Source organism: Epinephelus fuscoguttatus, linkage group LG5 (assembly GCF_011397635.1).
Source record: "Epinephelus fuscoguttatus linkage group LG5, E.fuscoguttatus.final_Chr_v1".
In the NCBI taxonomy this organism is placed as follows: Eukaryota; Metazoa; Chordata; class Actinopteri; order Perciformes; family Serranidae; genus Epinephelus; species Epinephelus fuscoguttatus.
The window spans coordinates 36,852,133-36,868,283 of record NC_064756.1 but is presented as its reverse complement, the minus strand read 5'-3'; the positions used below and the strand labels follow the sequence as shown (position 1 = coordinate 36,868,283).

The 16,151-nt window shown below is 41.7% G+C and overlaps 1 protein-coding gene across 2 annotated transcripts in view; it reads left to right on the top strand.

Moving 5' to 3' along the window:
• The first annotated feature begins 9,222 nt into the window (after nt 1-9,222).
• The window catches only part of nova2 (NOVA alternative splicing regulator 2), a 102,744-nt gene continuing 95,815 nt past the window's right edge, over nt 9,223-16,151 (top strand). Inside the window, exons 1-2 of one of the 2 annotated variants that reach the window (XM_049575614.1) lie at nt 9,223-10,152; nt 12,921-12,989. In XM_049575614.1, the coding sequence (XP_049431571.1) occupies nt 9,996-10,152; nt 12,921-12,989 (226 nt within the window). In that variant the 5' untranslated portion in view covers nt 9,223-9,995. The remainder of the gene's footprint in view (nt 10,153-12,920; nt 12,990-16,151) is intronic. The other variant, XM_049575615.1, reaches the window with a different exon arrangement.

Below are 16,151 nucleotides of genomic sequence, written 5' to 3'. Positions count from 1 at the left end.
TTGTCCATCAAGTGTCCAGTGTTGCATCCAGAGTTACCAGTACACCTTTTGTCAACCCGGTCTCACTCCCAACTCATCAGATATTGACTCTTGGTGAGTGTCCATCAGTGTCAGATACCGATGTGCCCTTAAGTGGCATTATGAGATGCACTGGGCAGTGATATTTTTTGATGCTCCAGGCAAGAGTGAAAAAGTCCACATAGGGTGGGTGGCAGTGGAGGTGGATGGGTCAAACAAAGGCCAAATCCAAATGTCAACCCTCTGGTTTTGCAGATTGAGCCCTCTTGGACTTCACTTGTACGTATTGTTCACCGTCTTCAAGTAAAGTCTGCGAGGGCAGAGACCACAAACCATTGATAGACAGCCCTCGAGACTGTTTTACTTGTTGCCATGGAAACATTTGAGGACGATTCCAGTCATTGTAAGTGTTGTCCTATTCTGTCTCCTCATCTGTTCCTGCAGATGAAGAGATATAAATCTCATGTATAGGGTTGTTTTGTGAGTAAACAAAATCCTACATTTCTGTATAACATATAGGCTGCAGACATTCAAATACAGAAATGTTTGTAAATAAGGACTGAGCTATGACTAAATAAATTGGGCAGGTCTATAAGTTACATCAGAAGATCTTTTGTTGTTTTTCAGCCACTGTCTAGTCTATAAATTTTGGCATTACACCACACATCCTATAGAGTAGGCTGCAATAATACAATGATTCCCACTATAGCCTATATTTCTACTGAATCATAATGTTGTTGAATATTATTTCAGGCCTATACGATTCAAGTATTGTTTTAATAGGCTACAGTGACTGTTTTATTAATTAAATCAGTGGAGTGGAGCAGCGGTGCCTGGATAGCGTGACGTGTGTGGTTGTGCTGCTGCTGTGGTCCTGCTAGATGCCTCCTGCTGCTGCTGCCATCATCAGTCATTAGTCATACTTCTACTGTTATTATACACATATGACTATTGTCACACATGTATACTGCCAGATATTAATACATACTTTCAACATATTGTACCACAGTAGCCAGAACTATAACTATAATATTATTACTTTCAATAATGTTGTTGTAAGCTACTGTCATTACCGTCTGTCCTGCATCTCTCTCTCTCTCTCTCTCTCTCTCTCTCTCTCTCTCTCATTGTGTCATGTGGATTACTGTTAATTTGTTATGCTGATCTGTTCTGTACGACATCTATTGCACGTCTGTCCGTCCTGGAAGAGGGATCCCTCCTCAGTTGCTCTTCCTGAGGTTTCTACCGTTTTTTTCCCGTTAAAAAGTTTTTTTTGGGAAGTTTTTCCTTATCCGCTGTGAGGGTCCAAAGGACAGAGGGATGTTGTATGCTGTAAAGCCCTGTGAGGCAAATTGTGATTAGTGATATTGGGCTTTATAAATAAAATTGATTGATTGACTGATTGATTGATTGAAGTCTGCCCTCCAAGTGGACTTTCTGTAAGTCTGCAGAAAGTCCACTTCAAGCCCCTTGTGGACTGGATGAACTGTGGATTTAGACAGCCCTCAGCACTCACGTATTTCTGGGGAACGCACCCACAAAGTTCACGAGTCTGCAAGTGCGGTGAAGACTGGATATTTGGATTCAGCTAAACTCCGGACTCTCACCTGGTAGACTACTTTTTATTTTCCACGTAAAACCAAAAGTCAGTCAAGTAACTTTAATAACAGTGTAGTGCTGCATACTCTGCTAGTGAAGTGTGTCACGTAAGATGACATTTTTATTAAGAAATGTACTTATTTTAAGCCAAACCTGTTTTTTTCTTAACCTAACCACATGCTTTTCTTGCCAAAATCTCAGAAAGTAAACCTAAAAACAAAGTTTTTTTTTAACAAATGTTGAAAGTTTATTTTGAAAAGAGACTGCATGCTTATGAGTGGAAACTGTACATTTCCTGTGAAAAACAGAAATTTATTTTGAAAAGATGCAGTGCATGTAACAAGTGTAAACTGACATGTCGTCCGTAAGTGTCCAAAACTGATGCAGGAGGGGTACCAGAGCGCTGTAGTTTGGCGTGTAGGGCCACTGGCCGGTATTTGACGAGCTGGGAGAGAGAATGTGTTGCATTTGTGAAAAGAAATGTTGCTGTTTAATTTTTCAGGTGTAGATTTTTTAGCAGTGTAATTTAGTGTCTGTCTATAAAGGTGGGCAGTGTGTCTTCTCTTACTCCCACTGTACAATAATAAAGCCAAAATACTCCAGATATGGCTGCTGTCATCTTGCACTGGTGATGTTATTTGGATCCAGGGGAGCTGTCATGTTGTCCACCTATACAGTCCATGGTGAAATCCACTCCCCTCCATTGTATTGCTATGGTAACAATGAAAATTTCAGCAATAAAGATGCAGAAACCTGGAGACATTAACCCAAAATGATATCTGTGGCTACATACTACAGCAGGTGAGAAAGATTTTTTTTAAAAGATGCATTAATTCCAATTTTTTTTTAATAATTTGTGTGAACTGACCCGTCATGGCCACAGGTTAAAACGTCTTTCAACACTGAATCATTTGCACTTCTGAGATACTGAAGAATGTAATTATAACACCTCAGGAAGAATCAGGAAGGTTTTCTCCTAAAGACAGCTGGCACACTGCTTCGGTACAGCAGTTTCTAGAAATACTTCTGAACTGATTTAGAAAAGTAATTAATTCTTAACCAACTCACAGTTTTAATCCAGTTTCCACTGTTGCAGTCAGGTCGTGTTGGTTTCAGTCATAAATCTCAGAGTGGTGGCACGAGTGAGGTCAGCAACCACAAAAACAAGGAGGAACACATCTGTCTCTTTCCAATCTCACAGAGTGGCCCTCCTGCATCGACTTTCCTATTGATTTCTGGGATAAAACTGAGGGAGTGCCGGGTGGGAGGACAATTATGTAAAAGGAGACATTGGAGGGGACAGACTGGGATGTGGAGAAAGTCCTTTACTTACGCTGTTGGGAAAACGTGACCAATGAGCTTCAAGTTATGGCTCTACATCTCTTAATATGTGTAATGTTTTAGAAATGAATGCATCAGTGAGGTGATCATTATAAAACCAATACTGGGTTCATGAAGCCAAAGCTGATGCGCATAGTTAAGAATAAAAAATCTGATATGAGTCAAATGAAAACAATACTTACCAATACTAATGCCCATATTTGCATTGAATGAGTTTTAATACATGACATTTACTTGAGCATCTTCAGGTTAGCACTTCCAAATAGCTACCATGATAAAATATCTGCCATATATGAAAACTTCAATTTAAAAACATTCAGTCCAAACCTTCATTTAAGTTCAGATCTTGAGGATCCATGCTGCTTTTCCTTTAGTTTAATTTGACTCACCTTTCGTAAAAGCAGCAAAAATTTTGATGGACCAATTTTATCTTGTAATTTCTAATGCCAGGCCATCAGTTTTCTTTTTTTTCTTCACCCAGTGGCACACACACATAGGGGATTATTGGAAGGCTATTAAGGTGATCAGTTTGTGCGCCTTTGTTTGTGTATTTGTTTGCATAAATATTGTCTTCTGGCTTTGTATATGTACATGTATACTGTTACCTGGCATTTCTGTTTCTGGTCGTGTATTTTAGTGTGATTGATTTATATCACTTATATATGTTTTGTATATGATTGTCTAATAATAAAGTATTAAAAAATACTTGGAGGAGAATAAGTAAATAACAGAAAGAAATAGAGATTTTTAGTATTTGTTGAAGGTATTGCAGCTGGTGATTCAACTCAGTGGTCATTTTGGAGGCAGTTGCATGGTACTCTTATTAAACAAATATCTCCTTAGGTGCATCTCAGTCAGTGATGGTTCTGAGTCAGGTGTGTTCATTGTCACCAGCTGCGACAGTGAGACTGGTCTTGTGTTTTTTTCTTTGTGAGTCTGCATGTGTGCATGTTTGTCATCATAGCAAAATGTGGTCCAGATGACGCCAATTGGAAGAGGAACTAACACAGAAGCCTTTTTGAGTATTTTGCCAGGTGTTGATATATCTGTCTGTCTGTTTGTGGGCAGATTTTGTCACCATGAGAGCGCCACAACATGCAGTGACGAAACAGGTGTGTAGTTGAGATCACAATGAAGGCGGACTTCAAAGGTGGGTGTCCCTGGACCACCAGCACACACACACACACACACACACACACTTTCATTTTCATTTCAGGGAAGGAATACTTCACCATCAGAATGGCCATTTGTAAATCATTTAGTCATGCCGTGTTACCTTGAATTCATAAAGAAAAACTAAAACACTGGACTAGGGTCCACGTTTAACAACAGCAGAACTACATCAAAATATTCTTTAACTCACTCCCACACAACTCTTGCAGTATAATCCACATCTCATGTATCTAGTCGTATGCTCAGTACTTCCCCAGACGTGCATTTTCACTAAAACCTTACTATTTACAACTGAACTGAGACTGAAATTTATCTATGCTCTCTTCAAAGCCAGACTCCACTACAAAGGGTCTTTTGAAAATGCATGTGTTGTAAGGTACTGAGCACACAAAAGGATGAATGAGACTTGGATCATACAGTAGGAGTTGTGCCAGAGTTTCTAAATGTATGTTTTAATAAAATTTTGCTGTTGTTTAACATGGTCCCTCATGGCTATACTCATGGCATACTCAATACATTTGCCATTTTCTGTGGAGGTGTGCAAGAAAGCAAAGTTTCTTCTACGTGACAAATTTAAGCCACTGATTGCTGTATTGTGGGGACTGTGATCCCATATAGTTTCTGCAGTGTTCCCATTTCTGGAATATGAAGTCGTGATTTTTGTCACAACTTGATTAAATTAGGCACATATTGCTTGCTACTACCTTTTTTATTGTTTTGGGGACATTGAGATGGGCATTGGGAAATGACATGTAGCAGTACCCCGTTCCTCTTCCCAGGCTGGACCCCAACCTTAACCCCAAGACCACCAGAGTAACTCTCCCAGAAGGAGTCACCAGAATTCAGAAATGTTCAAATCTGATATATCAGGGTTTGAACAAACAGCAGCCTCAAAAACAATCATGAAGTTAAAGGCAGACCTCTGACTCAACAGCACCATCAACATAATGCTCTCAGTTCATGCACTAATGTACATGGATATAAACCTACCCAAGTATGACTACACATAGAGCACACTTTCAATCACGTTAGTGCCAGAACTGTTGGTAACACTTAACTGGAACACTAATTGTACTCCAAGTCACTGTACTTGTAGCCAAACAACACTGATAATGACTGTCTTTTTCAGTGTTGTTACATAAAGACATCCTGAACACAAATCAAATTTCTTTTTTTAAGGTTTTCTTTGGGGCTTTTTGCCTTTATGTGATAGTAAAGCTTAAGAGTGTCAGGAAAGAGAGAGAGAGAGAGAGGATGACATGCATCAAAGGGCCACGAGCTGGCCCAAACGCTACTGTAAGGACACAACCTTTGGACATGGGGTGCTCGCTCTGCCAGGTGAGCTATTGGGTGCCCCCACGGAGACAGTAAAAACAATGGACGTAGCTACTATGAAGGCATCCATTGGTTCGTGGACTGCTGTTTTGAAGCCTTGAGTTCGGCATTCAGCCATGGCCATCTTGTCTTTTTGATGCCAGAGGTGACCATATTTGGTCACTTGGTCCATTTAAGATGGTGGTGTACGGGGATTTACTGAGCCAGCCTCAAGTGGCCGTTCAATGATCCGCAGTTTTTGGCACTTCCACAGAGGCTTCATTTCTCAGCCTCGGAGGTTGCTGCTTGGTCCCCCCCCCCCAGCAGGAATTTCATCTGCACTTTAGTTATTTGTGAATTTGCACCTCTAGCTGTCTACAGCCTGGACTGATTGATTGGCCATTACTGAATCTGGCCCGACTCCACCTGATGATGCTCCTTCTGATGATGCATTGTAAGTAACACATTTATGTGCTTTTACTTGCCATTGTGCCTGTGTCCAGTTTCAAGACAATAAGGGATGAAAAAAGATTGGGTTTTCAAAACATGTTAATTGTGTACCTGTGATGCCAGTGGAGAAATTATTAGAGGGGAGGATATGATGAAAAATTACTTAGATGACTCCAAAAAGGCTCGGGCCAACCTTCTAGGAAAATGACTTTCAGAAAAGTAATCAACAGTCTCTCTGCTTGTTTCTGGGCTGTGATGCCATTTGTCTGTCCTGGAAGACTCCTGACTGCAACCTAGAGAAATGTCAGGATGTAAACTATAATTGCAGCATGCTTTAGTAGAGTAACAGCATGGACGGATTGCACTGGATTAAAACCTATTTATTTAACCATTTCTACCCTACAGCACCCACTGGTTGGTCACTCATTACAGATGAGTGTTAGCTCAAATTATTATTGAGAATGTCAGACCCAGCTACAGTGAAATGTGTATAAATTGATGGACCCTTTCTGCTACAACTGTCTTATTTGGCCACGTACGAGTGATAAGGACAGAAAAAATACATGAATGAGACATAAGTAAGCTGCACCAGTGAAATTCAAAGGAGGATAATGACGGTAAAACAGAAACTGGAGTAAACTATGCAACTATGTGCTGCTCTTCTACCAGGCTGAAAGCAGGGGGCAGCAGAGGCCCAGCATCTGTGAGCAACACAGCTGATTTTACATCCTGAATATCCATTTAGCTGCAGTCAGCCTTGACCCAGTGTTGGAGAAACAGCCAGAATACTGTATGTACAGTACTAAACCCTGCAGGGAAAACAGCTGCGAGCAGGTCACACCTGCTGAGGATGACCTTGTTCTTAGAGGAAAGCTCATTTCACAAGACTTTATTTGAATTATTGGAGGGTAAATTAATCGTAACATTTTTTTAAATTACAGCTCATAATGACCTTATGATGAAATGTTTGCGTGAATGTTCATCTCATTTTATGCACCGGGTCAGATCTAAGAACCTTCTTACTATCTCTAGAGGAGCTGACGCTGCAGCTGGCTCGTGTCTCGGATCTTCTTCCCTTTTGCTTTTGACTCACTACCAAACATTTTTGTCACATAACTGGGAATTTCAGACTTTGGTTCCAAAATGAAAAATCCATCTCTGGAAAATCAGCTCTTCCTGACTGATTCCATGAGAGTAAAACTGAATAACATTTACTGTTGGCTATGCTTTTGCATTCAGATTATGACATAGTGGGAAAAACTGAGTTATTACTGCAACCTTGCTTCTTCCAAACTGCATGCGGTGTTTCAGAAAGCTGCTTTAAGTGTTTGGGGTCACTGTCCAAAGCTGAACAGGAGTTTTCAGAACCAAATCTCTGAAAGCCATCTCACTAACATCTGCTCATAGCCCCAGCCTAATAAAAACTCAAGAATGCTGCTAGTCTGTGTGCTTTACTGCTCATGGAGCTACTTCACTTTTTCCATATGCTGCAGAAGCAGCTTGGACGGTCTGGCAGTGTGGGACCCTCACAGTTCGGCTTCCAACAGATTTTGTCTCTGCTCCAAATGCATAAATGGATGTGTCCAGCTGAAACTGTGCTACACTCCACAGGCTGTGCAGAGTAACTCATACAATTAGGTGCCGGCGTCCAGGCCTTTTGTCCCTCTGAGCAGCGCATGCTATTTGTGGTGCAAAATCTGTTTCAGACTGCAGCCTGGGATCCATCTGCCTCAGATTTGCCACGTATATCCAGAGCAGGAGACTGGCTCACCGGTGCATTTCTCATGGCGATGTGAAATAGTGTGAGATAGCTGCTCTCTGCGACTCTGTCTGTGTGTGCTTGTGTGTGCGTGCGTGTGCACAGGCAGCACAATGTCACCTTGACTACAATCTACAGGAGGCAATGAGGGCGCACCGCATCTGTACGGCACTGGACAGAGGAGGAGAGAGGGAGTAGAAGGTATTTGCGTGTCTCTCGGAGCGTGTGTGAGAATATGCCAAATGTGTGAGTGTGTGTGTGTGAGAGAGAGAAAGACTGAGGCGGGTATAGCTCTCTCAGACAGCTCACAGTGCTGGAGGATCCCTCTTCACATCCAGGCAGAGCGACGCAGAGATGTCAGACGCAGCACACACAGGTGGGTCACACAGCAGCTGAGGGGACAGGTGAGACAGGCCGGTGCTCAGGTTTCATGCTTCCTCGATCGTAGGGATGTTTTCAGATTCAGAACTGCATTGATGTCATGCAAAACTACCAAACGTCAAATTTGGTTTTGTTTTTTGGTGCAGGTAGAGGCTGAACAGGCCTGCAGTCTGGCCTAAGGGTCATCAGTGCTGGTCAGGTGCTTTGGAAACAAAAATCTATCAAATTTGAGATTGTGAGGATCACAATGAGGAAAACAACAACAGATATTAACAAAAAATATATTAAAATTTTGAAAATGCTACTAATTTGTGCCTTTTCCACTTGAATACAAACACTCTCTTTAAATTGTCACCAGTTTAATTCACTTGCTGAATACTAGTATTTAAATTTAAGCCAGGAAACTGTGGGCGAGCTCTCCTCCTGCAGATCTCCAGGTGAGTTGGAGGCTTTCTTGGCCTGCTGACTGGCAGCTTCAGACCTTCAAACAGCCGCAGCGGGACCTTCAGGCTCCGGTTCAACCTTAATTGCATTTGCCGGGACTGTAACGGAGTAAAAACCCGCCGCCGCATCCTTTCCTCTCCGTCATGTGACCCCACCGGGCGAATATATCTGTGTCCTTTTCGTTTTGCCGGAGAAATGCAGCCTCGGCCAATAGTGTCTCGACTGAGGCGTCTCTCTCCCTCATTTTCTCGCTTTCTCTCTTATGATGCCTTCATGAAACGTCGAAAATAAGAAATGCAAGGGTTGATTCTCATTTCTGCGGCTACCACATGGCAAAGCCGGGATTTTATGCTTTAATTGAGCCCAAGAGACGACTCGTAAACATGTTATTTGTTTCACTGTGCTTTGCATAAAAACATGAAGAGTATCGGGGCCATGAGATGGTTAAAGACCACTGATTTGATGTAATGTAAGTTGATCTAATCAAACGACCTCTTTTTTCCTTCACTACAATATAGCTCGATCATGTAAACAAAAGGAAACACGCTTAAAACTACACTATAAAGTTCCCTGAGTGACTTTGCAAGGCTTTTTCCCTTTAAAAAAAAGCACTACAACACAGAGACAAGTCGCACTTGCATTAAACTCTGGGAAACCCGAGTTCACGGGATGCCTCTGAAGGCATCGGGAGGCCCTGTGACGTCAGCCGCTCCCCTGCGCTCCCTCTAGCAGCCAGTCAGAGAAGGGATGCTCTGAACGCAAGACTGCAGCATCTTCACCGAGAGAACGAGCAGGAAAAAACGTCTCTTTCTCTGTGTGTTCCTCCAGCTCCGTGTCTCCGGACCCTCTTCACCCACCCCGTCACCCCTGGGTGTCTTCATGCTCGGAGCCAGGACAGGATAAGAAGAAAGAAATTATAATAGCCTACCAATAACGCATCGGATTTTTTTTGTATTATCATTGCCTCACCGACCTTTTCTTTCTTTCTTCTCTCTTCGGCTGATTTTGCGTCTTTGTCTTTCGGCATTGTTTTTTTGTTTTGTTTTGTTTTATTTATTGTTCGGTTTCGCTGGCCGTTGCAGAGGAGCGCCACCATCCTGCACTGCCTGACATGAGTATGCTCTTTTATGTGGTTGCAGCGGAATGACACACATATCCTAGCCCGCATATCAGACGGTTGATGGAAGATTGACGTTCCACTTGCACGTTTTCAGTAGCCTAGCTCATTCTCCATCCGCAGAGGTTTCGGATTTTTCCCTCCTCTGACTCGACCATCCGCCGCTCCAGCGTTTCTTTCTTTCTGACACTGCGCAGCATCTCTGTACGCACGGCGCACCACGGAGAAACGCGCAGCTAACCTTCCCCGTCCGCAAGAAACAGGCGTATTTTCCAATTCCCAAATCGCTTTCGCCTTCTCCAAGGACTCATCTGCACGGCTACGCTGCGTAAAAAAAAAACGGGAAAAGGGGGGATTTAAACGCAAACGCAGCCCAAGCATCCAAGAGCAAGCTCGAAAATGATGGCCGGCGGAGCAGTACAGCAAAACGGGATTTTTTCAAATCCTCACCATCACAATCAACAACCACACATGGAGTCCGATCCCCCGGACTCACGTAAAAGACCCCTGGAGACTCCGACGGAGGCCAGCAGCACCAAACGCACAAACACGGGAGGTAAGAGCAGCGATGGGGATGCGGGGAGCTGTTCGGGTTTCGGTGAATGTTGCTTCGTCCTGAGGCAGGCAGAGAGAAAGGGGAGCAGGTTGATCTGATTCTCCACGTACACATGCTACAGCTCAGATTCAGAGATATGTGTCTCAGTTACGCAGTGATATAAATATAGAGAGCTCCATTTTTATCCGCTTTCTAATGAGCGACAGTCATTTTCCATCAGCAGTAAAATAATGATGGGCCGCCGCTTTTGGTGGAAAGGAAACAATGAGAGGGACTGAGGGGGGATTTGGAGGGAAGCCGCCGGTTCCCCTCGCTCACATCCTGACTGTTTTAGCCTCTTTAGATCAGCCGAATTGGGTGTTTTTATTGCGTCTTAAGATTTACGCGCAGCCACAGCGGCCATGCTGGAGCCAAAATAAGGATGTAAACAAGTGAAAGCCAGATCAGGCTGGTGCGTGATCGCAGACTCTCATCCCGTCGACGGATGACCTTGTGATAATCTCACACATCAGCCTCCATCGCCGCTTTGTGTACAATTACACAAGCGGATAAACAAGCGGACTCACATTAACAGCAGGCCTGTGGCGAGCCAGAAAGAACAAGGGGAACCCAGAGCAGCTCAGAATGCGACAGTGTCTCTGTGTTATTGCAGCATGTCAGTGCCTGTATATTTTGATCGTGCTTTGCTGTCCTGATTATAATAACCTGCAGCTGGAAGGGAGAAATTTTTTTCTCTAAATTGTCCAATCATGTTTCTTCATTATTCTCTGGTTGGATGAAATATGGATATGTCACCATGGTAATCACCATATTTGGTTTTTGTTTACATGCTGTCATGCGCCAAGCATTCCCATCACCCGGCATTACAACCATCAGTAGCCTATCCTGGCCATGCACCCCATCATGGACATTTGGACATACACTACACCTTTAAATGTGTTATTTACACAACACCGAAGTGCCGCGTGCACTCACCGAGGAGCTGCTGAAGATTTGGGAGATGCTTTATATGCATCTAAGGATTTTAAATGTCAAAGACACCTTTAGAAAAGTCTGTACATTGCAGACTGTCAATGTGAACATGAAATAATATTACGGACGCCTGTTCCTTTAGGTGTCAAAGAGAAATATGTCATTAGCAAGAGTGACAGATATTTCAGTATAAAGTGGCAGAGGTGTTTGGAGAGCAAGCCTTTAAAGTCAAATCTGGGACAAGATGGTCATTAAGATTTTGAAAAGAAAAAAATACATATTAGGTCACCTGTATTTCTAATGCTATGATCATATTTAGTTGCATGCAGCTTATATGCCATGTGTTTAAATTTTACTATTTATAACTTAAAAAAACAAAAACAGTTTTGCCCCCATTTTTTTCCTATGAGGGCGGAAAAGTCTCTAAAACAGCATTAGACCTTAATGGAACATTAAAACTCTCCACTGAAACACACATGAATGAAATGTATTAGTGCATTATTAAAGTCAAATGACAAATGCCAAGTGAACTACAAGTGAAATGTGTGTGTGTTAAAAAATATTAAGTGTTACATAAAATATGCAAAGAAAATATGATTTCACAGCAGGTGTTTTCCGCAGGTCTGATCAGAGTAGAACGCTCATCATTTTAAAGGTGGTCAACATGACTGATAACTACCCTGCTACTGGCCTGATTTATCAGTCTCACATTGAAAAGGCCACAAGATTTCTCTCACAAAGCTCTACATTGTGGGTGATCTACTAATTTTGTGCAAGCAGGTGTGAGAGATACTATAATGTTTTAACTTACATCTTAACTCTGAACCTAAGAGTTTAAGCAGTCTGTCCCTTTTAGTGCAAAATGACAGTCTCAGTGGCGACCCATTGAGAATCAATATGTTTTTATCTTTTTGTAGATTTTTGGGTGACCTGACCCTTAACAGTGATGACAGCAAAGATCAAGACAGTGATTTTTCAGTTTCTTCAGCTCCCATCAGAAAACTTGACAGCCGTCCTCAGGAGTAATAATTAGACAGAGAGAGTGTCCGGCTGTGGAGGGGTGAGCTGCAGGTTAGCGAGCGTTGTTTAACTGCAGATCGATGCGCTTGCAGCACTAAAGGCTCCTCCTCACTGTATGTAAAAACCCAAGGCTCCCCCTCAGGGGACCATCCTCCTGCCTGTGTAACAGTCAGCCAGCTCGTCCATTTAGACAAATGAAAAGGTTGGAACAATGATGATGATGATGATGAGCATGGCCGACCAGGCTTTTACTCAGGCTGAGAGGATGGCCACGGTGCAGCCAGGTCAACACTCCCTCAGCCGGCAGCATCAGGCTGACGATCAGATGACATTTGGTTGAAAATGAACGAGTCGCTCCCACACACACTTCAGAGAATCAGAGAAGAGAAATCAGAGCTTGGTTGCAGGTCTTGTGTGAAAATTTTGCACTGACAGTAAATTCAGTTCTGTTTTTAAAAGATGTCTCTTTGTTCCAATGACATGGTCGAAAAATTTGGTTGTAATTATGACTGCTATTGACAGCTTGAACCAATCAGATGACACAGATGAGAATAGCCTAAATTATTCTTTTACTTTACTAATATTAAGATGCAGAATAAAACCATTTATTTTCACTGAGAGTATGTTTTTGTATTTATATTTTTAAGATGCACTCAGGCTGCAGTTTTAAAGTTATAGAGGTCAAAGTGCTGCTAAGAGATCATAACAATGGTTGTTTCTCTGTATGATTAGCTTACGCCACACACCCCCCACCCCTGTGCTTCCTCTCTCTGTAGTGGCCTTCCTGCAGCCCCTATTTGAAACTGAAGGCATTGTATTCCCTCACCAAGAAACTGAGACTCATGGTAAGAGAGACTTTGATTTTGATCTTCTACCTGTTTTTTTTCCCTAATCTTTACTGTAACCTTCTTCAATGCAGGACTGATTCAGCAGTGACAACACGTACATGTTGTGTTTTTGAAGGTCAAATTCTGCAGAGTGAAATCTAAATTTTAGGGCATTTCAATGACAAGGTCTAACTGCTGCCTGGCATTTAAATAGGATTTAAAGTAACATGTAGCATCCTCATATTCTACTCATGATCCAGGATAATGCATGCTGATATTGTTTATACTGTATGTTACCAGTTCCATAACATCCATTCTCATGCTTTTTATACAAATTCAGTGTTTCTTTTGCCATGATACCCAACATTACTGCACAGATGAGTTCTGATGACCTTTGACCTCATGCTAGCCATGTCATCAAAGCATATGGGTTTATGACTGCTGATGTACTGCTGAAATGCTTACTCACTGAAAGTGCTTTAAGTGTGATATGTCATGGCTTCTGTGCGCACTGTGCAACTGCTGTTGAGTAAAAACCACGTCTCTTTTAACCTTTTTCTTTTTTCACAGGTAGATTGAAACTTAATGTGAAGAGTTCTAAAAGTGTTTAAATCAGAAATATTTCTCACAGAGGAAGATAGTAATTTTTTAGTCATGTTATTTTTCCCCAAAACTGCAGCAAAGATATACATTGAGATGTGAGGTGTAATGCCTGTGCAAAGTGTTTTCAGTTCAAAAAAGACAAGAAAAGATGCACTTTTTTTTTCTTACTGAATTTCCGGCTGGTTTATGTCCAGGGTTTAAGCAAACATGTGTGTGAGGAATATGGGAAGCAACGTTAGAGAGAAAGAGGTGGTCAGCTGTCAGAGAGTAGAGGTACAAGACGACGTGGGACCACTATAACCCCGAGGGTCATAAATCACAGCTCCATCTTATAAAAGCTGAAGGTCTTAAAGACGAAAAGATCAATGAGTAGCTGCAGTAGCTGCTGTTCACAGCCGCCCACCCCCACCAGCCCTCTAATCCACCCACCCAAACCCATTCTCATCTCTACACCTCCCCTGCCCTCACCCCCAACCAACAGCCACCCCCCACATTAAAGGAACTCTGACTTCCTTCTAATCATGTACATATATGATCAGAGCAGTTTAATGAGCTCATTGTTAATATTTGATTTAGTTTTAGATGTTTAAACTTGGATCGTTTTCAAAGCCAGTCTTCATCATGATTGGCTAAATGAGTAAAAATCTTCCAGTCATTTCATTATTCAAGGATCAGCTGCTGTCGGCCAATCAGGGTTCAGGGCTTTATGTAGACTTTTAAATTTTAACCAAGTCTACATTTATTTGGAAGGAAAAAAATCATGAAGAATGTATTATTTTCCTGCAAAGTAGCATATTTTGATGAGATAATCAGACTATCATGGAGCCTTCAGCAGAGACCACAGCAACAGCGCTGCTGTTGAGTTCAGGGCTTTATTAGGTGGTCCAAATAAGTAGTTGAAAAGTTGGAAATAAGAAATTAAATCACCTCAAATATGTTGCTTAATCACTTATTTCTAGAGACCAAACAGAAAAAGTACCTTAAGCCCTTTTCCCAATGGACAAAAAACCCACTAGAAACCACTAACGCTTATTTAATGGGAAAGGTTACAATCGCCATTCTCTCCTGGGACAATGACTCTGCAGTAGTCATTATTTATCGGCTCCAGCTCCAAATGGCTTCCACACCCTGGTGGACACGCTGATTTTAGCCCCTTGGCTTGTGTGATGCAATGACGCCACAAAATACTGTCTGTTTCAGTCCGAGCAGCACTCAAATATCGTTCAAAATTAGGCAACACTGAGTTTGAGAGACATACTGAATAAGTGACAGATGTGAAAAAGGAAGTAGCCTGCATACAGCGGTACATTTTCACTGGACCAAATGCTGCTTCATACTGTTTACTAACCTGTTTTCCAGCCATTCCATAATGTAGAAAGTGACACAGCAGAAAAACAAAACCAAACAAAACAGAAAGGCATATTTGTCTCCTGCACCGGCAAAGGGAAAGCAGTCCATCACCTATTTTTAATATGTTTTCCTGCATTGAAAACCTGCTTACACCTGCCAGATTTGGTGGTAAAAGTACATTAGTGGCTTCAGTGCAGGGATGCATCAACAGGGGAGATAAAGTCACAGTTTTTATGACACACAGAGGTTGAAAGGTTAAAGCATTCATTATCTTAAATGTACTGGACTGGGCATGCTTTGCACTATTTTGTACTCAAAATATGTTGAAAATTTTAATATGAAAACTTCAGCATTATGAGCCTCAAAATAAAAATACTTTACTGAATTCATCACAAATTTCAGTCTCAAACAACATCCAGACCAAAAGAGGCTATAACCTAAAATCTCCACTGACTGATATTAGTTAGTTGGTTCACACATAATGCAAAAAATACAAATGAGTATTTAATCCACAGAAATGCAATGGAGAGGTGATCCCTCAGAGGGGCTTGATCAAGGCAAACTCCTAAGCATATGTCATCCATTAGACAATAAAGAAAAATATTACAAGGTTGGGAAAGAGAGAAAGACAAAAGATAAGACTGCACACAATAGCAAGTGTCCATATATGCAAGTTCACAAAGTAAAATATAAAATTAAAATGGCTAATTATTAGTGAGCAGTAGGTAATCCATAAGGACAAGGATAAGATTGGGGAGACAAAAACAAACCTTTTACAGCTTTCTTGAATTGTGCAGGTGCTAATTTTATATATGAGATGGCGGAGCCTTTCATATCACTGAACCTCTGTAAATGTAACCAGACAGGAGGCTGGAGTTTATAGTCATTTTGGTTATTTGTTCAGGGCACTGTATATAACAAATACTGATACAGCAGCCTCTCAGTCTAATAGAAATGACTCAGATTCAGTCCATTCAAAAACAAATGCAGCTTTCAGGGAAAAAAAAACCCGCTTGTATAAGCCATTAAGAAGTCTTATGTAAGCACAAACAAAATAAATTGGATGTTTTGTTTTTTTTCTTTTTGATTTTCATGTAGGTGGTCAGAAAATGAACATGTGAGTGGGGACGCCTACAGGTTTAACAGTCAGGGAAAAGTTTGCTGACCTGGACATACAGACTTTTCAGTCCCTTCATCACTCTATGCTACAGTCTCTCCTGTCTGTAA